This window comes from Musa acuminata, chromosome BXJ3-6 (assembly GCF_036884655.1).
Source record: "Musa acuminata AAA Group cultivar baxijiao chromosome BXJ3-6, Cavendish_Baxijiao_AAA, whole genome shotgun sequence".
In the NCBI taxonomy this organism is placed as follows: Eukaryota; Viridiplantae; Streptophyta; class Magnoliopsida; order Zingiberales; family Musaceae; genus Musa; species Musa acuminata.
Window position 1 is genome coordinate 10,243,067 of NC_088354.1, and position 23,123 is coordinate 10,266,189.

Consider the following 23,123-nt stretch of genomic DNA (forward strand, 5'->3'; position numbering starts at 1 on the left):
CAAAGGTTCCAGAGGTCTCCGGAAGAACCATAATGAATGAGCTCCTCGATTTGTTTATTTAAATCATAACAGTCTTCTGTATCATGGTCATAGTCAAGGTAGAAGTGACAGTACTTGGATTTATCCCTCTTTTCCAATGGTATCTTTATTAGTTGACGGTCCTTCAAGAACCCTTTTTTCCTTGTCTCTAAGAAGACCTTGGTTCTTATCATGTTAATGGGGTCAACTCGAGTCATGGGCGAGGCTGCTTAGGTCGATCTTGTTTTCTTTGTTGAGGTGACATTGGGGTTGGAACTAACAGTGGTCGCACTTACCATAGCCTCTTACACATCTCCTCGCGGTTACTTAAGACCATCACCTTGATGGTTGTGTATTGATTGGCCCTTTGGAGGACATCGAGTATAATCTTTAGCTACCTCTCCATTAATGATTAGAAAAGACGAGAGGGCTTGAGCCCCATCATGAAAGGCTTGAATCATGAGTAACATATGAGCTTCTTGCATGCTTCAGATTTCGTTGGTGAATTAAGCGATGAAATCGAAGAGTGTCTCTTCCTCCCCTTGCTTGACTCCAAGTAACATTGTCGTAGATGACATCAGACATATATTCCTGAGGAAGTAAAGTTTGAACTCTTTTGTAAGCTAAGCAAAGGGGCCGACCAAGAGTGACTTCATATAAGTGTACCACTCCTGTGCCAAGCCTCTCAACATTACTAGGAACGTGCAACATTTTAGAGCATCCAAGGTGTCACGGAGAGACATCTGGTGCATAAGGTTGTAATGTGTTCAACCGAGTCGGTACTACCATCAAAGGCTTCCTATGATGAGAGGTGAAAGTTGGTCGGGATTGGTTTCTCTTAGATATTTTAGGTGAATGGGGATCGACCCGAGGTGGGATCAATCAAATTCTCCCTCTTAGACTGTTGGAACTCCCATCATATCTTATTTAAGCATTGGTCCATTTACCTTAGTTGGAGCCTTAGGGAACCATTTATTTAATCCACCGATTGAGTTTTGAATTTGGGCAGAGCAGAGTGGTGGTGCAGTGATGTGTTGAACTCCACCATTAGAGAGCGAGGTGCTCCTTGTGCTGGTAGTTTTGCACACCTTGGGCAATCGTGAGATGTTGATATCATGTCAATCGGGGGGATTCTAACAAGTCTCGACGCAAGTGGTAGTTGAGGTGTATATTGTGACTAAGATGATGATACTACCTATTGGGCTAGTTGAGGCAAGAGTTGGACAATAGACTACAACATACTTGTAAGCATCTACACTTGATGGGTGAGGTTTAGGAACATTTCAGCAAGGACGAGCATGTGGCTCAAGTTCGTCCTTAGGGGTGAGGGGTTGGGTCATTGAGCAAGCGCTAGTACCTCACCGATGTCTACATCAAAGTGGACGCATCCATATGTGGAAAGGATGATAGTTGCCCCTCCTAAGTAAAAGTGCTTTGGGTTAGAGGTACGACCTTATTGTTAGAGCATTCGTTTAGAGGATTGACGAGTTGACATTTATGTGATATCAGACCTTTCTTCTAAAGCCAAAATATTAGGAGAAAATATCATTAACGTTTTGGTCAGTCCGATATAGTCTAGACCCATATGCTTAGGATTGTTTGAATTGTCTCCAAGGTGTAAACATCGTGGTCTCGAGGTGCCATCTATGCGAAGACCAAGATTGTACGAGGTTTCATGACCCGGACGCTCAAGTTAGTAATTTGAGATATGTATGGATGTGAGTAGTCAAGATAAGTTTTTTCCTTTATTTGTGTTAAAAGTGAACTTTTTATACATAGTCGTAAAGAGTATAAAGGAAACTTACGATTATCTTTCTCCTCATAAATAATAAGAAGAAAATTTATAGTTGTCTATCTCGTCATCAATTATGAGAAGGAAGTGTGTGATAGTCTTTCTCATCATAAATAACAAAAAAAAAAATTATCTTATCCTTTCTTTTTGGGTGTCACGTGATAGTGACATGTCAAATGATTCCCGAATCTCTTAATAAATAGGCCAAGACAAGTTAAACAAGTAGTTCAAATAAACAAGAGTTCCTTTGGTAGAAGGAACATGACTACATCTAAATGTAGTAGCTAAATATAAGAGGAAAATTTTTTTTGATGGTAATTACTAATATTAAAATAGATTTTGACTATTTGATTAGCATGCTGATTCAAAGTCAATCAAGGTCTTACTTCGCATCTATTTTAGCATGGTGTTGGAAAGTTCGAGTTCACTTGATTCAGGATGCTTAAAACCTCACAAAATTTGCATTTGGGCATGCTTAACAAAGTCTCTCCGAAGGTAGCTTTTGATTAGGTGGTGTCAGTGAAATGCAAGTTTTTAAGAGCCCAATGCACTAAGACTGAATCTCTTTGAGAATATGCCTGAAAAGTTTTTATGTAGTGAAATTTTGTATCATTATATTAAATGTCATGGTTTAATACTGGAAGCTGTTATCAAATACGAAGAATATGAGCGTGAGTATGGTTGTAACGTTTCACAAGTCAAGCTATATCAATCACGTGATAATGAGACTAGGAGAATTGAGTGTAATGCATGCAGGCTAAAGCGAGGGATTGGAGTTCCCAAGTGAAGTGTTCGGAAACTAGAGAGACATTCAATATAGTAACTTCTGTACGCAGATCACCAACTTCACCGTTTGGCGCGCCGCACTCGTCACGGGAATCCCACACATGATGGAATGCCAGTTCATTCTTAGCAAAAGGGAGCGCCCCCTGTTGATTCTCTAACACTGCAGGACTGCAGCACCCACTTCGAAGAGTTTTGTCAGAGGATTCGAGGGGCTTGAAAGCTCTCATGGCCGCTCTCGGTGATCCCAGTCGACGGCGGGCGCCGCTGGCGTTAGAAACCCTGCTCTTGCTCCTCGTAGCCGCCGTAGCCGTCATCGGCTTGTGCGCGACGGCGGCCGTGAGAAAGAAGAGAAACCGTAGTGATAAGCAAACCGGGGAGGTGCTTCTGTCGACTTGGAAAGCTCTCAAGAAGGCTCTGGTAATGTCGCTGCATGGGGGGGAAGGGGAGGATGTGGTGGAATCAGAGGACAGCCGGGTGGAGCCAGAAGCAGAGGAAAGGGGCACGCCAGTGTTGCCACTGTGGAAGAGGAGGATACTGATGGGGGAGAGATGTGAGCTGCCGCAGTTCAGTGGTCTCATTCTCTACGACGAGGGCGGGCGTCCAATCTGCAGCAACTCCAGCCATGGCACTCTTTTTGAGGTGAGCGATAACTCCTTAAGCTTGACTGATCACCATGAGTGGACGATCAGATCATCCAACTCTCATACATTTGCTGGTTATTCTGCAGATCAAACCAACACCGGCTGTGACCACCCTCAAGGATTTACTTTAATTGCTGTGTGGTTTACAGAATTTCTTGAGCTGTAGAAGATGAGCAGTGCTTCTTTGGTAGTACTCGAAACATGTGATACATTCTCCGCTGTTTCCTGAAATCTCTGATGCATACTTGTTACTACAAAACAGAGACGATCGGTAGCAATAAGATCTTCTCAACCTTAAACTTTGATTGACACCGCCTATCTTTCTACTTCTTGTGCCGCCGGGTTTTTCACGTGCATGGACGCAATTCTTGACCCTCCAATGACCCGACGCGTAGAACACCGACGAGAGCCCCACGCGGCGAGGACCAGATCAGAAGAATTCCCGTAACATTCCACGCCTTCCTTTCGGGAATCAAATTGCCAACCGAGCGTGAGAAAGAGAAAATTCCGAGCATAAAAAAGGAAAATAAAATTGATGCAATTCTCTCTTTCATTTAAACAAATGAATCATGTAATAGACTAGCAAAAAAAAAAAAAAAGAGGGTATATAATTTAAGAATCAATCACAGATTTAAGTATATGATTTGAATGCATGATTTGAATATATGATTGAGAAAAATTCTTTAAATTCTTTTTTTCATATTTTTTATAATAAATTCTTTAAATTATTTATGGTATCGAAGCCCTCTTGCTTCCAGCAGGGCTTTCTCTTCCTCGCCCTCCCTATTGTTGTTTTATAGTTCTTGTTTCCAACTTTTAAAGTCTAAAGTTGCACTAAAGATGAAGACATATAACTCCTCTCTATCTATCTCTTAGCGCAATATGCTCTACGGTAGATCTACAATCAACCTCCTCTAATGATCGACCTACTTTTTTTTATGATTCTCCATTGCAATTTAGTTTTGCTCGACAAGCATTCCCTCTACTCCACTAGTGCTTACTACCTAGCATCTTCATTGGCATTTTCTCCCTTTCTCATCGACCACCAAACTCATTAGCATCCAAGATCCATGGTCGATCTCTCAATGATAATCCACTGCCTTCCACCATCCTCTCAATTGCGCCATCGACATTCATAATCAAATGAATGACTTAGGAGGGGAAGAAAAAGATCACCCTCTTCTTCACACCCTAGATCAGATCATTGGAGAACAACGCCTCCATGCTCTAGTTTCTAGACCATAGTGGCCTACTATATGCATACTCTTTAGTGGTTGATCTCACCACTTCTTGGTCAGTGACTCCGTCGACTAATCCACCTCCAACGATCACAGCCGCCAATGATGCTCATCAACTTGTGATCAATGGAGATTTGAGAAGGACGACTCCTCAAAACTCCATTATTGGTAGTTTTACAAATTTGATCTCTTCTGTGAGATTAGATACTCTCCTAGTCATTACTATACCTAATTAGTCTCCAGCAAACATCATAACTGCTCTAACTACTCATCTAAATAATTAGATTATTAAATATATTTTTTCTTATTATATCACGTCTGATTTACAGAATTTATTCATCTACATTAATTATGGTGGTAATGAAGACATCTTGGTGATGATAATAGAATTTTTGTCACTCACATTGGTTCCATAATACTTAATTCACACACAAACACTTTTACACTCAATAATATTTTATGTACTTATATTAAAAAAAATTTATTTTTATCTCTTAATTTTATAAATAAAATAATACTTCTATTGAGTTCTTTTCTGATTTGTTTCTTGTAAAGGATTTAAACACGGGGGCATGCTTTATCCAAGGTTAGAATAAAGATAATATTTATGAATGACCGTTAACTTCATAAATCATCCAATTAATCATTCTTCTTTAGTTGCTACTTTAATTAATGAATGTGTGGCCTTATCGCCTTATATAATTCTCCATTCAAAAACAGCTAATTTATCATTAAAATTACAATTCATTATGATGCTTACCTTAGTAATAAAAGCCGCATACTACCGTTTAAAATATCTTTCATACCATATTTCAAACCAATTGAAATTATTTATACTGATGTTTAAGACCCTACCCCCAACTACTTTCTTGAATAATTATAGACTACTCTTGGAACATCTTTCATATCCTATTTTAAACCAATTAAAATTATTTATACAAATGTCTAAACTCCTACACCAACTACTTTCTTTGATAATTTCATATTTTATGTTATTTTCATAGATTACTTCACTAAATATATATAGCTATATCCTCTTAAACATAAATCTTAAGTCACCATAGTCCTTATTCATTTTAGAAAGGTGATTGAGAACTTCTTATAGTTTATCATTAAAATAATTTACTTTATTGGAGGAGGTAAATACTAAACTCTAACAATTTATCTCTTATCAAATAATATACAACATCTAGTTATCATCTAGTTGAAATTAGTTTCACTCTCCTACACTAAGCCTTCATACTATTAATATTTTAGCCTTTTAAACTATGGTCTACCTTCTTAATTGCATGCTTACCTCAATTCTACAATACTAATTACCATTTGAAAAGTTATTTTATAAAATTTTAAAAACTCAAAGTATTTGATTACCTCAATTCTACAATACTAATTACCATTTGAAAAGTTATTTTATAAAATTTTAAAAACTCAAAGTATTTGATTGTTTGTATTATCTCTAGCTACGCCTCTACGCTTTATACAAGTTAACATCAAAATCTATGCTTTTTATTTTCATTAGATACTCTATTGAATATAATACTTTTTGATATTATGATCCTCAAACTTAAAATATCTTTGTATTACATCATCAGACCAAAATGCTTAAGCTGAAGTTGATAGTAGTAATCTTGCCCACTTTCGATGTGGGACTAATCAGGGATGTTACAATCACCCCCTGACTCCGGGTAGCCCTTTCTTACTCGAGCCCCCTCACTATGCCCAAATGTTAGGTCGGCTCTGATACCAAATGTCAAGACCCGAGGGGCTAACTGGCCTATCAACTTCGTTTGGTCTAAACCACTGACCAAAATGCTTAAGTTGAAATTGATAGTAGTACACTCATCAGACCCTTATAAGCCAATCTTAGTCTTGCCCACTTTCGATGTGGGACTAATCAGGAATGTTACAATCACAAATAATGTCTTTGTCCTCTCCTTGATCAAGTGACACCGAAGTGCATTAGCTTGATCATATACATGTCTTTAACTCTTAACTAATTCTTATATCTTCAACACAATCCAATAATACTATCGAGCCTTAGATATCACATAGAAACATGCTCCAAAAATGACATCTTCAAATTACGTTAAATCATTTATCTTCAAACTACCACAAACTCTCAACCTAACCCTATCAAACCCACAACCATCACTTAACACAAAAAATCTTCACATTAGCACAAAGTCATGTGTGAGAAATATGATACCTTACTTCATAACGCCATATTGACCCTTGTACCATCTCACCTCATACAAAATATCATCGGATATAATTAATTCTTTCAAATTAAATAGAACCTAAATGAGTACATTGTCAGATACAAAATATGTCTAGTGGCCAAAGGATTTTAGTAATGACCAGTTATTAATTTTACAAAAACCTTTAGTTTAGTTGTTAAATTGATGATATTTTGACTCATTATGAGTTTGGCTATCACTCAACGGTGGTTTGTATGCTAACTAAATATTAATAATATTTTTTATATGGGATCTTAGCTGAAGATGTTTTTGTATAATCCCCTTGGCTTTATCCACCTTTAATATCTAAACCATGTTTGTAAACTATGAAAAGTTATTTATGAATTTTGCTAAGCTTCAAGAGCCTAGTATATCAAAGTTAACTTATTTTTCATGTTAGCCGACTTCATCAACTCCGAATATGACACCTCTTCCTATGGCAATAAAATGGATATATTATATATCTATTAGTATATGTAAAATATATTATTATCATAGGTAATAATTCTATAGAGATTAAGTAATTCTTTAAGTAATTGGTAAATTGATTCTCCATTAAAGAATCAAAGACCTAGGAACCTCTCTGGGAGTGAAAGCAATGTTTATATCTTCTAGGCTTTTCTATATCAAAAGAAGTATATTCGAGATCTATTATCAAAATGAATATTTAGAATGCTAAGAAAGTTGTCACCCACCCTCTACTACTGAATCACTTCAATTATATGATGACGACTGTACTAAAGATCTCATACAGTATCGACAAGTATTTAATTCTTTATAGTATTTATCTCACAAGTTCAGATATTTCATTTATAATCAATAAATTATCATAATTCATGCATTTGGTGCCAATTGATTTGCACTAAAACGTATCATACGATATCTAAAAGAAACTCTCTAAACTTTTTCTTCATAAACACTCATTAATTTAACCCTATGCCTGCGGATTGAGCAGGCAACACTAATGATTGAACATCTATGTCAGCCTACATTATCTTTTTTTGAAGCAAATCTAATTAGTTAGAGTTCTAAGAAATAAAATATAATCACGAAATCCATCACAGAAGTTGAATACTGTGTCTACCAATGTTGTTGAACTCAATTGAGTCACCAATTTGTTACAGAAACTTGGCATCACATCCCTATATATAATATACTATGATAATATTATTGTTACTTACCTATACTCTAACATAATATCCCACTCTCGTATGAAATATATTACCATTAACTTTCACTTTGTTAAAGATCTAATTATCATATATCAACTATATATTTCTCATATCCATATTATTAATCAACAAATATACTTCCTCACAAAATCTCTCATTCCTAACATATTAATAGAAACTCAATATTATAAGAGCATGATAGAATATCATGATAAAGACAAATATAAAATAATAAATTTGTATTACTTATATGTTTTAATCCTCATTCAATGAATCAATCACACAAGTGCATGATTTGAATGCATAATTAAAAAAAAATCCTTCAAAATCTTTATAAATACATATTATCTCAATCAATAATATCATCCCTTTCACAATACATTGTATTCAACCTCATGCAGCCGCAAGAACAGTTCCCTCTGTTGATCATCGCTAGCTGCAGGATTTGTGAGTAATGTTGCTGTTGTTGACGTTATTGCTGCTACCATTGTTGTTGTTGAAACACTGATGATTACCGCCGATGATGGACTTGATGGCGGCGGCCAGCGCGGCCGTGAAGTTTGGGTCGGTTGTTATGGCAGCGGTCGCCGCTCTCACCGTTTCAGCTGTTGAGGGTGACGGCATCACCAAGTGGGTCTTTTGGTGTGGGAACTGGGTGGCGGCCATCTCCGGTGACGTTTGGAGTAGTGTCTGGCCAAAGAGCTGCGGCAGGGACGGAGGCTGAGGCGGAGCGCCGAATGCTGGAGAAACGCCGGGGAAGGGAACACTGAACGGGCCTGTAGGTGGCCTTTGGTACTGCAAAGGGTTTGGGTTTTTGGTGAGATCCAACGTGACGGTCGGAAACGGAGCGGACGCCGATACGGTCGCCACGCTCGATGAGCAAGGCAGAGTAGTTCGTGCTGGGAAGTTTGAGTTCATCAGTCCGTCGGTGCTCCACATCGAACCCGAGAGGAGCATCGACGCTGCAGCTGAGGTGGTCGACGCCATGGCCATCGCGGCCGGTGGGAGCGGATGGTTGTGAGTGCCTTCGTATGTGGTTATCAGGATCGACCGATCATCGGCACACCTTTGAACCTAATCGAGCATGCCGTGAATCAATTAGACTTACGTGCGTGCGATCCACAAACGAACAACTACTACAGTACAAAGAGATGGGCATATACTTGTTTGCGGACGGGGCAAGCGCTTGCCATTGTGCATCTGTAGTAAGCTCTGGGGCATGGGTTTCCCTTCGCCATCTTTTGCCCATACTTCCTCCATTGACATCCGTCGGTAATCTACGAGACAGTTGGAGCATTACTCAGCTAATCGATGAACCCTGTTGTGTGTAGGTGCAGATCTACGTAATGGTTATGGAGTACTTACCATGGGCGCCTCCGATCGAGCTCGAACAGAAACACGGGCTTTCCTCATGGTGGCTTCTTGAGCTTGGTTTGTGGGGTTCAATTTGAGGGCTTTGTTGGGGTTCCAGGTTTGATCGCTGGTGCTTCTACCATCGTTCTTGTGTAGGTCGTAACCCATCGATCCTACTTCAACGTTAGCCGGTGGCGACGCGGAGCGATCAGGGCTAGCGGTCGACGAGTTCGACGGCTCTACATCGTTGACTGCTGGACCCAGATCCATGAACTGCTTCGGGACAAGCACTCCGCCATGGCCGTCATTCTTGGCATCCGTCTTTACATCCATGGCCTGAACGATAACTCGACCCATTAGCTCAGTTCCTCTAATGAATTGGATATGGGTTTTGCTGTGTATACAGATATGACCAATCTTACCTCATGTTCTTGCGGGGTTTCATGGTTCTGGTGGCTCCTCTGTTGCATCAGTGTGGCCAGATGCATCTGAAGTGCGTTGAAGTTGGTGGTCACTTGGCTCAGAATTCCCCTCAACTTCTGGTTCTCCTCGTTCATGCGTGCCAGCTCCGCTTGCATGGCTGCCAGCTGAATCGAAAGAGTCCAGAAATCCAATATAATCCACTCAAAAAATAAAAGAAAAAAAAACGAATAAAATTCTCCTGCAGTTTGGTAGAACTTCGAACCTCGTTCTTCCCTTCCTCATCATCTTCATTCCGAGACAATCCATCATCCACCGTCGATTGATCGCTGCCCGTGTTGCCAGTGTGCAGGTGCAATCCAGTCTAAATATGCAAACAAGAATTAACGATTTGCCATCCAAGACTTCTCTATACAGAGTTGTGGGGACGGTAATTACCAACCTGAATTGTGAGATCTTCCTTCTTAATCCTAGTGAGACTTGGCACCTTGAGATCCAGATCCGGTTCGACTAGGCTCGTCGTATATTTCTTCTCACCCGAGAAGAAATCCATCTCATTCGCCACGACCCGATCGTTGCTCACCTCATCTTTCGCTTCCACCACCATCGGAGCATCTATGAGGGGGTTTAGGCTGATCGGAAACTCGATGGCGGTGCTGATCGAGTGGTGGCCGCCGGAGTCCATAGGCTGTTGGCGCTTGAGTACGCCACCACGGCTGCCCAAAGAGGAAGCGAGAGAAAGAGGACCCGATGTGCCACCGTGTGTCATCAAATAAACGCGATTGGATTGACCAAAGATGGAAGAGGAGAGATAAGAAGTGTGAAGCCTTTATTTGGCGAGACGGCAAGGTTCATAAATAGAGAGGGGGAGTAACAGTGACATCAGACGATGCGTCAGTGGAAGGGGGAGGGAATTCCGAGAGGCTTTCGACCAACGATGTGACCGCTTCAATGCCTCCGGTTGGCCCGGCGTCTTCGACGTGACAGAGAAGAGAGAGAGAGGAGCGAGATATACTTACAGAACAGGTCAACTCCTTTGACTCGGTTTATCACCGCTCCGTTAGCCGTCTCGCCAAGGCAGGAAACACGGAAACCCCTTCACGAAGAAGGTTGGCCGGCTTAATTCAAAGCATGCTCGACGAGAGGATTCCGAGTTCCCGTCCCGGCCGAGACACGACGACTCCATCTTCGTCGTTGAGCTAATGGGAAAGGGCGGGGCACCCCCATGTTTGACCCACTTATACGCGGCCACATAGGGCTGGCTCTATACGTGAACAGAAAGGACCTATTCCTTCGGACGTAACGTCGTCGTCGGCATCTCGAACTGTGTGTTATTACAAGGAGCAGTAGCTGTTCTATTGAGAATATTCATTGATCATGAAATGAAGAGATATTCCGGAAAAAATAATCTTATATTGTTAAAAATGACAAAAAAATACATTATTAGATTTGATTGGTAATCTGATAATTTAAAATTTTGAATTAAATTAGATATATATTCATCATGATCATAATAACTTAAACTAATACTTACAAAATTTTTTACATACTTTGATGGTGGTTTTGTTGAATCTGCGGCAGCATAGTCTTCCGTTGATCTGAAGCAGTCTGTCTTTTGGAAAGCCAACGCAAGTAGCTCATTTCCTCTGAATTCCCGCCGGCAACAACGACGACCTCCGTTGTTTCGTTGACTGGGACGGACACCAGAGGCCACGATTTCTTCCGGTTGTCAGCTGATTGCATGGTCGGTCGTGCATGAAATTAACTAGCGAACACCAATCTGAGGCTGAAAAGTCAACCGAGACCGGATCCGCTCGCTACCTCTTGATCCAAGGTGCCAAATGTCAACTGTCCCAGATCATCTTGGATCGGTATTTTATCTTCTTCTATCCCAGCTCAGTCGTCCTTCTCTCAAGAATAATATTGTAATCCGAGTACAGAAATGGAAAATGTTAATGAAGCCTCTCTCCTTTGAATTCTGCTCCTCCATCGGTGGATCTGGTCATCAAGTGGTCAACCAAGCCAGAGCCGTTTCTGTGCCACACTAAAATAACACGATGGTCAACGTTACCGAAACAATATCCTTCAAACCTCGCCGTTCCGCCACAGAAAAAGTCAACATAGCATGTTATGGTACGCAAGTCTAACATACGGCCGCTATAGATTTCAATCTAGATGTGCGTTGTAGTTGGCATCGGTCTTTCGTACGCGGACTCTGCGGAGAACTCCGCCCGGCTCGTACGCAAAAGTGGACGAACCTGGCACCTGGGGTCCATGGCTGAAGTGGACATGACATCATCCAATGGTCTGCATAGAGTCGAATTGGCATACGAATCTAATTAAAGAACTTATCATAGATTACACCACCAGACAACAGACAGGATTTCAAACAAGAACAATCAATCCGAGGCATTCGGCATCAATGGAGTGTTTCCAATTATTTAATTATAGCAGTAAAATTACAGATGTCCGATAGATTTTGTCATAGACTCTGGAGAAGGTCTACATATTTCACAGTACACATGCATGCGCAGACCAGAGTTTGCTACTTCGGCTTCAGCTTTAGGGATGCGCTGCAGATTACAAATAATGTTTTACATTAAGATGAGCTCAATCTGCTTGCAACTGAGAGATGGAAGAAGTCATCGTACCTGTTGATACAGTATCGTTTTCCTGTTGGTGGTGGCCCATCATCAAAAACATGACCAAGATGGGCATCGCAGGCAGCACAAAGAACCTCAGTCCTAGGCATGAAGATGATTGACATGTCCAGCTTGGATTTCACGTTGTTGCCAATTGGTTCATAGTAGGATGGCCAACCTGTGCCACTGTCAAATTTGGTGTTTGATCTGGAAAACAGACAGGCCAAAATCAATAAACAATGCATGCGCTTGATGCCATTTCACGGTTATTAAAGCAAAATCATAAGCGTATACGATACATACTCAAACAAAGGTGTATCACAACATATACAGTGGTAGGTTCCAGGGGTTTTGGTGTTCCAGTATTCCCTGTTTGTCAAGCATACCAAGTAAGATCACCGTAAAAAAATTACTACAAGACAATTTAAGGCGGTCAGCCCGTCAGAAAAATGAAAAGAAAAAAAAACCAGAAAATAAAGGCAATAGAAAATAAAAGATTTACCCAGTGAAGGCCCTCTCGGTACCCTTTTGACGAGTTATGTAATATTGTTCATTGGTGAGTTGCTTTTTCCACTCCTCATCACTCAATGAGGCAGGATTGACATTAGCTGGCTCTGAAAATAATATTCAGTGGAGAAATATAGAAAGCCTCAACTTCTAGGAACAAAAAAGGTGATGAGATTTATATAGCATGAGCATGCAAGTCAAGGAAATACCTGTCACCAATATTATCCTTCTACACCTTGTTCAGAGATGACTCTAAAGAATCGCATATCTATTTTCCTATGTTAAACTACAGCCCTTCTCTACTCTAGTCCAAAAGGTTAGGCAATTCATAAATGCTGAATGCCTGTGTGATCTCAGGATAATATTACCTGAATACGAGGCAAATCAAGCTAGACCGACAAACCAACAGAATTGAAAGACATAATATCATGGTCATTCATGCCAGCTTGAACATCAAAGTCACAGGCACAATCTGATCTAACTTTAGGCTGGAGGAGCAAGCGTACCTTCTCATGCATGACATATAAACCCATTTAGTTGGGCTTCATATGAAACCGTACCTTCTCATGCATGACATATAAACTCAGATATCCAAAGGCAGGCCAACTAGTTGATGTCATGCCACATGCAATTGGGTCCAGTTCATGCCGCTTATATGGGAGGCACATAGTTTTCCACGCCAACATAGCTTGTCTGTCAGGAAAGTATTAGTACCCTTTTTTCTTTGACAACATAATCTACTTGCATTTAACTCTCTCTACTTTGTTAGGAAAGTAATGCTACAAAATTTACATGGACAACAAAAAGGTGAGAGATCCAAACATGAAGATCTTAATTTCTCAGGTTGGTACTCTCTATACTAAGGTGTTGAAACAGTTGCTCAGGCATGACAGGAAGTTTTTGAAACAGTGGAAGATCTCAAGCGTGTGCCTTCTGTAAACATTTGTTTTGCACAAAGTGATCCATTGTACAACTAATCACAAGTAGAATCACAAATCAAAGAATATTCTGGCAGCCTAGCAAACTTAAATAACACTGAATGTAATAAAGTTTAGAAATGTCATATGTTTTGTCTGATCGATTTTGAGTTCATCAGGGTCCTTCAAAACTTAAAAACATTTTTTCCATATCCATGCCTCTGGTAACAAGGCAATTTGGCAGGAGGATGAGGATGTGACGTAGAGTACATGCTCACTTTCTTCTACGGACCAATTTGTCACTTTCCTGAGTCATCATCAAACCAATCCTTGCATGACCAAAATAATTAACGATGCTCACTTCTTGCTCCAAAGAAGCCTAGTATTAGGTAATTGCATCAGACCATGAACATCTTATTTTCTTGTGACAAAATCCAAGTACCTAACTGGGACGAGCAACTTTATGTTTCATTCAAATCTTGCGTAGGCATACATTCAACACGCAATCAACCTCATAAAAAATTGAACTGAAAAGTTTGGTTAAATTTATTTTCAGAAGTCACATGCTGAAGAGTTCTTTACTAAAATCATTGTAATTTCTCAATGTACAAACAGAATCAAACTACTTGTTGTATAATCCTAGTTCAATAACATCTCAAAGAATATGGATCATATCCTAGCAAGTATTGCCATTTTGTCTGGAATAGGGGCGTACTGATACCATTTCTGGCACAGCACAATGCATGGCAAGGCAATTGGCATGCACTTGTGTTGTTGACCCCAGAAATCGGCCTAGTTATACATCGGTACCTCTACCGAGGGTTTCCCAGACGGGGCGTGTCGGTACCTTTCTAGTGCGATAAGTTTCAATTGTCGCCCTACATCAAGAAGCTTAAGCGGTTCTACGATTGATCATCCACACAAGCAAGCAAAAGATTCCGAATGGATATAAGCGTGAAAGAATTACGAACTGTGGTACACGGGAGAGAATAAACAGGGGCAGAGAGCAGGGTACCGCTGACCTTGGACTTGGTCCGGTCTCTGGGAGGAGGAGGAGGAGCCCATAGCGCGGGCGGACGAGCGCCTCCGGTGGCTGCCGAACTTGACGGCTCGGGAGATGCGGAGGATAGCGGGGAATTGGGAAAAAGGCTTGGGGGCGGCAGTGTGATGAAGGTTGGTCGAACCTGGCACAGAACGCAGCGCCGCACGTGCGGCCATCGCGCCCAACAGAAACTCCTGCGATCAAGGCAAGATCGAACCGGAGCGAGACTTATAGACATATATTTCCACGGCTTGAGCGGCGGAGATATCGCCGCGTAGCTCATTACATCGTTCGACGAAAGCAGAGTACGTGCGTCCACAAGGATCACACACGAGGGGTGGGGTTCCAAACGTGTGGCTTGGGACTCGGGCTCCCATGTCTTCAGTTCCGCTAAAAGAGACACGCCTCACAGCTTAGAAGCCCACATCTCACGGCCCACGGCCCACGGCCCAATTGACAAGGCGGGTCCACGGTCGCGACTTAAGTCGTCCGTCAGGCCAGAAACAGCGCTCAGTTGCTTTTCATGACTCGGGACCAAAGTAGCGACGTAGGTGGAACACCTTCTATGTGGGTTTTGTCTGGAGACGCCCAATAGGGAAAGTGGCACACCATTCTAAAAGGCCTTCCCATATGTGGCTTGCACTGGGTCCCATCGGTTTTGCCAAAAAACACAAATGGTCCGTCTGCGGGTAAATGCTTTGATGTACGCAAAGGTCCTGCTCTTGTTACTTACCACTGTCATCTCTGCCTGTATCTAAAGCCCGTCGCTCGGCCAGTCGCTCCCCCTTCCACACTGAACACAACCATTTTGATCTCCTTCTCCTGCGACTACGGCTGCTGCTGGCAAATAGGGCAGAAGTGACATGGCAAGAGGAGCTGAAACATTCCTCTCGCTAACGCTGCTTCTGATCTACTTCACCTCAGGTTGGCCTTGGAGTTTGGCTCTTCTTTCTTTTGGCATCGTAAATGCGTTTGTGGAAAGTTCAGCCGGTGATTTCTGTTTTTATCCTTGTAATCGCAGGGGAAAGAGTGCAGTTGGTGCAGGGACAGGTAAGCCAGAAAGAACTGTGTCCGTTCGACGTTCTCCAATCTGAACTCTTATTGTAGTATTCAATCTGAATCGTTTACAAATACGAAACATGGAAATCGTAGCAGACATGGTTACTTCGTTGCAGAAAACTTGGTGTGTGGCGAAACCTTCGTCGGACGACGCAACGCTGCTCGAAAACATCAACTACGTCTGCTCTCAGGTGGACTGCAGCGTGCTGCAGAGGGGCTTCCCATGCTTCTACCCAGATAACCTCATGTCCCATGCTTCCATTGCCATGAATCTGTACTACCAGTCCAGAGGACGGAACCCATGGAACTGCTTCTTCAACAACTCCGCACTCGTCGTCACCACCGATCCAAGTAAGACCAAGGTTGATGAGGATGTGATCATGTCTGCTCCCATCTACCGCTCACGAAGCACTTGTGCAGGTTATGGTAGCTGTGCTTATGCTTGAAGTCCCAAGACGACGACGACTGCATCTCTTGACGAATGGCTTTCAACATCGCGTGTTTGTAGTGAACTCGAGGAGAACTTGTTGCTAAACCTTGTTTTGATGACAGATATTTGTAGCACACTCTGCACATCTCTTTGAATCTTCCATTGCTTCGATTCTGGGCGTGTGCTAAAAGTTGATCTAAATGCACTGCCAAAGAATGTTTGACAGAGTTGCCAATTCAACTAAATATATATCTCAAGTAGAATAATATATTTGGACTTCACTTTCACAACTTGGGTTCCAATTCTTCTCCAAAAAAAATTAAAAGAAAAGTTTCACCTTTAGGAATGGAAATATGTAGCATGACGAGGCTTTGTTGCCATATGAAGCATCGAAGCATGCTTTTTATACATTCATATGTTTGAAGAATATTCTCCAATTAGTAAGAACTAGAAATGGACTATTGTTCGTGGCTGAAATTAATAGTTCAGAATATTTAATTTGAAGTTAATAATAATACATTCGTCAAGTTCTTATAATCTTAATATCTGTCAATTTTCGATATAAAACTAATTGACATGTTATAATTCACTCTAATTGATATTTTCAATGCTTATTCCTGACATAATTTATCAATTTCACCTCAAATGGCACGGATCACAATAATTTCTGAATGAATCAAGTTGAAAATGTTGAAATTAACTTGGGATGAGAAAGGAATGATGTGTCTGCATGAGTTGGACATTTTCTACCACTCTTATGTATCTGACAAACTTTTTGTAAATGAGTCATGTAACTAAACCACTGTTGAACAAAGGGTTGATGAGAGAACATATAGAATAACAGTCGAAGAAAGACAATCCTATTTCCGACAACCCTCACAATCTTCTTTGTAAGAAGATAAATAAATGTTGGAACAAATTCCTAAGAGCCATCTGAAGAATCCAAGTAACTACACAGCTGGCGAAAAAGAACAACAAATAACAAATTTGATTTGGGTCATACGAACTTTGTCCCCAAGAAACTGGTTATGTTCTTAAGATAGTGTTGTACCTTCTCGGCATGCGTATTGGCTCTCTTTGTTGGATCAATTCTTCAAATGATGTCGAGCGAAGCCCGGCTGAAAGGAATTAAGATATGAACACAAATCAGAACGAGTGACATGGGAACTCTAGCATGCAGAAGAAATTAGGACAAACAGGATGGGCTAAAGCCTCCAAGGATCAGTTGTACTAGCACAAATTTGATCTCCCATATACACTGAGAGCTCCAAACCACTACACGTGAATATGGGAGATCAAATGCACCACACAGCTGAATTGTCTTTGTACATGAGATGCTTCCACCGATCACTTGGAAATTTGTACCTGAAGCAGCATTGAGGGAGTTGCATGAGCTTCAGCAGCCACATGGCTTCTGGTCTTCCTTCCATTGAGAGCGACGACCGAAGGGCTATTACCGGTGGTGATGTCCCAAAAGCTGCGTTTCTTGGCAGTCGGCACAGGGGAAGTAAAACGATGGTTTGGGCTCTTCAATTCCCCCGTTTCCGCTGCAGATTTCTCCCCCCTGCGGAGAGATGATCTCGTGCCGACTCTCTTCTCCCTTTGTCCTTCCGAAGGTTTCAAGCCGTACTTCGTTATCAAGTCACGAATGAAGTCATCTTTCTGCTTCAGCTGGAGCACATGCTCCTTCTTTAGCTTCTCTATCTCGTCCTTCAAGGCCTTCACAGTCTTCTTTAGTCCCTGGACTACTGTATCATCGTTCGCTCTGTTCTTGGACTCTGGCGTGCTGAAGCAGTTGGCAGATAAAATGGAGCGTTTGACTTTTCTTTGGGTCGAACATGGCGTGGAGAGTACGGAGGAGGGTGGTGCAATGGATGGTGCGGGCGAGGCAGCCAACGATTGAGCTTGGATGGTCAGCATCTTTTGCTGGTGGCGAACCAATTGCTGCCTCAACTCACTGTTCTCCTTTTGTAGCTCCAATATTAGTTTAGCTTGATCTACTTCAGAATCTGGCACCTGAATTGATGATTCCTCATTTGCCGCACATCCCTGAAGAGTACACTACAACCATCAATATGTTTTTTGGTTTATACAAGACAACTCAGAAAATTCAAAAGCTCATATGTGTTTTAAGTTCCTTGATTTCTTGCCAAAGAAGCTGAAGAGCCAAACCTTTGTTCTTATCTCCTTGGCACGATCAGCCCAGTGGAGTGTGTTCTGCGTCTCACCAAAAGAGAGATTACTAGGGCTTATATTGGCAATCATGACAGTGTTGCATTGTCCTCCCAAGGAATCCTTGAGAAGTTGGGTCAGCTTGGAGTTGCGGAAAGGGATGTGCTTCTTTCCCTCCACAAGAGCATTGATGCAACTGCTCAAAGCAAGGAGGGAGCGGTTGATGTTGGCACCTTCGATCGATCTCTGCGTTCGTTGATCAGTTGCCAGAGCTCTCTCTGATCCAGCTAGATCAATAAGCGAAAGTTTCCCGATGCGTCTCACAATGGTACCTGAATCATTGCATTTGTATTCTGCCACCACCTACATATGAATGAAAGATAGCTTCACATGATCAACATTTAGTACCTAAATGCACAGAGAGCTGGGAATCAAAAACTAAACTACCTGAAGTATTGCATGAGACCGGGAAGATGTCTCATTGGCTCTTGTTGGCTCGGTGGTTCTGTTTTGATTGCCTTGCTGAAGCAATGTCATGACCTACAGGAGAAGATAACAACAAAAGAAGCATTATCATAACCAGTGCTTCAAGAATTCACAACCAGAACAAGTTATACTAGTGAAGACTAGGATTACCTCATCCGTTGTGTAAGCTCTATACTGTGTGAGACCAGCAGCTACAATTCCCTGAATAGTACGGGAGCAAAAAACTTTTAAATACTATATTTTCGCTGCAGAAGAATCAAATTTTGTTTAAGTGAATCTAAGCTGCTAACTCATGCCTTACTTCATTTCACTTAAGCATTGTATGATTATACAGTAACCGTGTCACTGAGGTACAGAAGGTGATCGAGGAGTCTGTGGGGAAGAAGTAGAGAGTAGAAGTGCAAGAAGAAAGATTACGATTTAGAATGAGCCAAAATAATTATTTGTTTCGTTACGACAATATCATTGAAGTAATATAATGGTAAGAGTAGACACTGAGTTAGATTTCACTATCAAAGAATGGAGTATTAAAGTCAATATAATCATAAATCATCAACATAATTTGCTATGAGTTGTATCTACTCTCATCTTTGTTCATAAATCAACATACAGGTAAAATAAGCTAAACTACATTTGTAAGTGCAGCTTGTAAATGCTATTAACAACCATACATCTACATTTCGATACACGAAACGATTTGCAAATGCTAGCAATAGAATAGGCGTTTATAAGAAATAATGCTCCTAGGAAACTTGCAAGGCACATGGAATGTATATATAACTCAATTGACCTACAATGTACAGATAACCTTCAAGAAATCCGGTGTCAAAATTTATAAGCAATTTATGTTTGGGAGAAGTAGAAGCTGACTAACCTGTTTATCTTCCCTTAGGACAAGGGGTCTGCCAGGGGATAACAAGTCTCTGACAGTCTCATTGTAGACCTCAAGGTAAGAAAGTTGGACCGAGTGATCCCCATCATAGCTCCTCTGCCTAATCTTAGAGAAGAGATCCTTGATAGCCAGAACCATGACACCCGGGTTCTCCACTGTCCCTAACATTGTGTATGTTTTGCCAGCTCCTGTTGCACCATAGCAGAATACTGAACCATTCCTCCCTTGTAGAACACCTTCCACAAGATCTGCTGTGCTGCATAAACAGACACAAGCGTTGCAAAAAGCTTTTCTCATGATGCATACTTGGGAATAGAGATAAGAAGGCTCCCTTGTCGATACATTATGACAAACGAGAGCATGCAATCGATACTAAAGGGTTCAGTAGATTCTTTTCGACAGAGTATAACTGACATTTCCGCATGGCAGTGGACAGTGATCAAGAAGCATGAAATTACAGGGGAAATCACGGATGATACACATCGATTGTATGAGGAAGAAAACAAGAAATCTGGTCATTGACAAGATCTAAATAGAGAAAAACTAGCATCGATTCAGCTTGAAGATTACAAGAATAGTAATATTATGGATATGAAGAGATCTTTATGGAAGTTGCCATGGTCTTGCTAAAGAACAAACAGTTTAAATGGGAGGAATTGTGTTTGAATTATATGCAAAGAAACAGTAATCAAGTAGTGATGCCTTACGTGGTGGCGTAGACTTCTTGCTGCGGCGTGGAATCCGGAAAGGAGGAGTCGAAGCAGAAATGCCGCCCTCGGACCCTCTTCAGCCGGAGGTAATCCGTCTCGGACGCGAACTCCGTCAGGTAGACGTCTTTCCTGTTCACGATCTTCACGCAGCAGCGCGACCCGGCGTCTTTCTCCTTCTTCGCCATCGGCCTCAGCCGCACGAACACGAGGATTCGGCTGCCAGGGGCCTCTCGGTTCTCAGCTGCTACAGCCCCCACTTGATCCCCACCAACCTTGCTTCTCCCCACCCAGCCATCCGACTGCGCACCATCGCTGATCAACTCTCGCAGCGAGAGCTTCCCCGTCGTCGCAGCCCTTCCGACTCCGGGAGCCATGGCCACCGCCTTCTTGGGGCAGGCGGCGGAGTTCACCGCGATCCGATTCTGGTCCCAGACTTCTTGGTTCTCCTTGGTGGCGTCAGCCATCGGAAACAAGCCGCGATTCGCGTTCTCCTTCTGGATCGGATCCCGCTCGTCTTCTTCACCCTGCTTTTCTTGTTCTTGCTGCCTCCGGCGGCGGCTAGAGTCGGCCAGCTCGACGCTAGGGTGGTGGGTGCCGAAGACGCGGGGGTCCGCGGAGCCCGTTCTGGAGGCCAGTTGACTCCGGTGCTGCTCGTACAAGAGGGTGAGGGCCCTCATCTTCTCCCGGAGGCCGTGGTGCGGGTCACGCAGAAGCCGCGCCCTCGCCCGCTGCCCTTCTCGATCATGATCCGCCGAGGCCGGCTCGTTGCGGCCGATCGAGATCTGCGACCGTGTGGAGACCGGCATGGTCTGCCAGAATCAACTCCCAAGAAAAAGAAGACGATGATATCGATGACGCTATTGGCGCATCAAACCGAGGATTCCTTCCACTTCTCCCCCCCCTGCCAAAAAGATTCTGCGAACGAATCCTTCGATTGGAGATTTGTTTGGGGGATCGGGATCTTGATCGAGAAAGAAAGGGAGATTAGGGATGGAAGCAGCAGGAGCTGGGAGGGAGGGAAGGAGGAAGGGAAGATCCGGGGCGTTGTTCGGGGATGGAATGGACGGCTGAGAAGAGTCGGCCGATGCGGTGTTTGAAATCTCTGGAGATGTGCTGCAACGGTCGGGAAGTGCAACGGTCGAACAGTTTGAAAAAAATAATTGGCTCGCCTTTAAAGATCTGTAGATGCGTGCAATCATCGAGTAGTGATTTGGATTATTAGTAATGGCATCCGCTTGGCATTTACCTACGTGGCAGCAAGAGACAGAAGATTCGCCGAAATTACATCTGTGCCCTGCTCCAGTACCTGGGCCTGTGAGTCAAGCAGCCCACCCAAATTGGACCAACAGCGTTGGTAGCCCAACTTGCCTCGAGTCATGCTGTGGAAGGTTGAAATTATAGGTTTGATGGGTATCATTTTCCGTGATTTATTGTTTTTTTATCAATATTATTATATATGAAAGCTTAAGCTAATTTTAATTTATATTTCTAACACATATATCCCTATTAAAATCACTCTATCCGGTTGATATTATTAATCGGATCAAGTTTCACATATCCACACATTTGGCAACGTTTTCTACTCGACACTCCACGAGGACAAGATAAACAACTGAGATGCGAGACACACAAGGGAACATCCGAGGCCCGCCGTGCCATGAATGGTGGTTTCTCAGTGACCTATGGGACCGTCCATAACTTATCAATGTCGAACGGACGACGCAACAGAGGTGAGCAGCGGAGCGTGCGACCGACTACTCTGCACAAACACCATCGCCGGCTTTCGCATGCATGAAAGAACAGACGCCGTGGCTTCTACACTATGCCCGGCACCGACATTAATGCAGTACGAGCTCGGCCACCCTGGTTACTGAAACTAGCAAACCAGGCAAAGGCCTGCTACTGCCTCCACTCCATTTCACCTCCCCCGTCACGAAGTGGAACAGCAGCACCGCTAAGCTTGAGCTCCCAAAAACCAGTGTGGGGTAACAATGTCACACAAAACATTCACGCTTCGTACACTTTAGTCGTAGCTACAGAAAAGAATGCATTATCGGACACAATGAAAAGACCGAGAACATGAAATGACTGTAAAGAAGTGGAGCCTGATGCCTTGGAAGTATCTTGTTCTCAGTATACGTACTTCCCCAAGCATTTTTGTTGTCGGTGTACACATATACGTCGATATAAAGAAATATTTTGTTCCACTTGAAGTGACCACAACTTATGCAAAGTGTGTGTCTGTGTGTGTACATAATCTACATTAGCTATGCTGATATGAAAATTTTGATATTTGTAGCTTCAGTTTACTGGAGGAGGCTATAATCTACATTTAGCTATGCTGATACTTATGCATTATTGGTTGTGTACTCTCTTCTTTTCGCAATCAACAAAAGTCCTCTCTGCAGCATTGCTGTTTTACTTGTACGATCACTTCCTCTTTAATATATCTTACCTACCCAAAACGTAATAGTCTTTAATTGGTTCTGTGCAACGTGAGGTGAAATTTATTGATACGGCCATATGCTGCTGTAGCATTCATCCCTGTCATCCTCCTTTTCGCCAGAACGTGTCCTCTTCTGCAACTTTCTTGGGCCGTAATTATATTC

At 42.3% G+C, this 23,123-nt stretch overlaps 5 protein-coding genes across 6 annotated transcripts; 2 read left to right on the top strand and 3 right to left on the bottom strand.

The window, feature by feature from the left end:
- Window positions 1-2,772: 2,772 nt before the first annotated feature.
- On the top strand, window positions 2,773-3,403 carry LOC103988390 (uncharacterized). Its single transcript, XM_065155601.1, has one exon. The coding sequence runs from the start codon at window positions 2,822-2,824 to the stop codon at window positions 3,401-3,403; it is 582 nt and encodes a 193-aa protein (XP_065011673.1). The 5' UTR covers window positions 2,773-2,821.
- Window positions 3,404-8,191: 4,788 nt separating this feature from the next.
- Window positions 8,192-10,915, bottom strand: LOC135639351 (probable WRKY transcription factor 31). Its single transcript, XM_065153076.1, has 6 exons — window positions 10,100-10,915; window positions 9,923-10,021; window positions 9,660-9,824; window positions 9,250-9,573; window positions 9,048-9,161; window positions 8,192-8,958 (listed from the first exon to the last, which is right to left on the bottom strand). The coding sequence occupies exons 1-6, from the start codon at window positions 10,424-10,426 to the stop codon at window positions 8,317-8,319; spliced, it is 1,671 nt and encodes a 556-aa protein (XP_065009148.1). The 5' UTR covers window positions 10,427-10,915; the 3' UTR covers window positions 8,192-8,316.
- Window positions 10,916-12,069: 1,154 nt separating this feature from the next.
- LOC135639468 (peptide methionine sulfoxide reductase B1, chloroplastic-like) lies at window positions 12,070-14,987 on the bottom strand. 2 transcript variants are annotated; one of them, XM_065153234.1, is made up of 5 exons: window positions 14,746-14,987; window positions 12,802-12,913; window positions 12,603-12,668; window positions 12,309-12,506; window positions 12,070-12,230 (listed from the first exon to the last, which is right to left on the bottom strand). In XM_065153234.1, the coding sequence occupies exons 1-5, from the start codon at window positions 14,939-14,941 to the stop codon at window positions 12,203-12,205; spliced, it is 600 nt and encodes a 199-aa protein (XP_065009306.1). In that variant the 5' UTR covers window positions 14,942-14,987; the 3' UTR covers window positions 12,070-12,202. The 2 variants fall into 2 exon arrangements, with proteins under 2 accessions (XP_065009306.1, XP_065009307.1); XM_065153235.1 differs by having other exon boundaries at window positions 12,802-12,907; window positions 14,746-14,971.
- Window positions 14,988-15,541: 554 nt separating this feature from the next.
- LOC103988391 (major pollen allergen Ole e 10-like) lies at window positions 15,542-16,439 on the top strand. The gene is made up of 3 exons (XM_009406926.3): window positions 15,542-15,689; window positions 15,787-15,815; window positions 15,941-16,439. The coding sequence occupies exons 1-3, from the start codon at window positions 15,629-15,631 to the stop codon at window positions 16,268-16,270; spliced, it is 420 nt and encodes a 139-aa protein (XP_009405201.1). The 5' UTR covers window positions 15,542-15,628; the 3' UTR covers window positions 16,271-16,439.
- A 638-nt stretch (window positions 16,440-17,077) lies between these two features.
- On the bottom strand, window positions 17,078-21,589 carry LOC135640824 (kinesin-like protein KIN-8A). Its single transcript, XM_065155592.1, has 7 exons — window positions 20,512-21,589; window positions 19,787-20,060; window positions 19,063-19,113; window positions 18,874-18,966; window positions 18,427-18,789; window positions 17,620-18,303; window positions 17,078-17,372 (listed from the first exon to the last, which is right to left on the bottom strand). The coding sequence occupies exons 1-7, from the start codon at window positions 21,318-21,320 to the stop codon at window positions 17,340-17,342; spliced, it is 2,307 nt and encodes a 768-aa protein (XP_065011664.1). The 5' UTR covers window positions 21,321-21,589; the 3' UTR covers window positions 17,078-17,339.
- Between the last annotated feature and the right edge of the window lie 1,534 nt (window positions 21,590-23,123).

Bases quoted from the DNA above. Each gene is read 5' to 3' on its own strand.
- LOC135639468 (XM_065153234.1), bottom strand. From the start codon at position 14,941: ATGGCCGCACGTGCGGCGCTGCGTTCTGTGCCAGGTTCGACCAACCTT. The intron at 12,507-12,602 runs GTATGTATCGTA...TCTGTTTTCCAG, and splicing joins TGTGATACACCTTTGTTTGA to ATCAAACACCAAATTTGACA. The intron at 12,231-12,308 runs GTACGATGACTT...TGTAATCTGCAG, and splicing joins AAACGATACTGTATCAACAG to CGCATCCCTAAAGCTGAAGC.
- LOC103988391 (XM_009406926.3), top strand. From the start codon at position 15,629: ATGGCAAGAGGAGCTGAAACATTCCTCTCGCTAACGCTGCTTCTGATC. The intron at 15,690-15,786 runs GTTGGCCTTGGA...TTGTAATCGCAG, and splicing joins TCTGATCTACTTCACCTCAG to GGGAAAGAGTGCAGTTGGTG. The intron at 15,816-15,940 runs GTAAGCCAGAAA...ACTTCGTTGCAG, and splicing joins TGCAGTTGGTGCAGGGACAG to AAAACTTGGTGTGTGGCGAA.
- LOC103988390 (XM_065155601.1), top strand. From the start codon at position 2,822: ATGGCCGCTCTCGGTGATCCCAGTCGACGGCGGGCGCCGCTGGCGTTA.
- LOC135639351 (XM_065153076.1), bottom strand. From the start codon at position 10,426: ATGACACACGGTGGCACATCGGGTCCTCTTTCTCTCGCTTCCTCTTTG. The intron at 9,825-9,922 runs GTTCGAAGTTCT...CTTTCGATTCAG, and splicing joins ATGAGGAAGGGAAGAACGAG to CTGGCAGCCATGCAAGCGGA. The intron at 8,959-9,047 runs GTATATGCCCAT...ATGCTCGATTAG, and splicing joins CTTGCCCCGTCCGCAAACAA to GTTCAAAGGTGTGCCGATGA.
- LOC135640824 (XM_065155592.1), bottom strand. From the start codon at position 21,320: ATGCCGGTCTCCACACGGTCGCAGATCTCGATCGGCCGCAACGAGCCG. The intron at 19,114-19,786 runs GTTAGTCAGCTT...CGTACTATTCAG, and splicing joins TCCTAAGGGAAGATAAACAG to GGAATTGTAGCTGCTGGTCT. The intron at 18,967-19,062 runs GTAATCCTAGTC...CTTCTCCTGTAG, and splicing joins GAGCTTACACAACGGATGAG to GTCATGACATTGCTTCAGCA.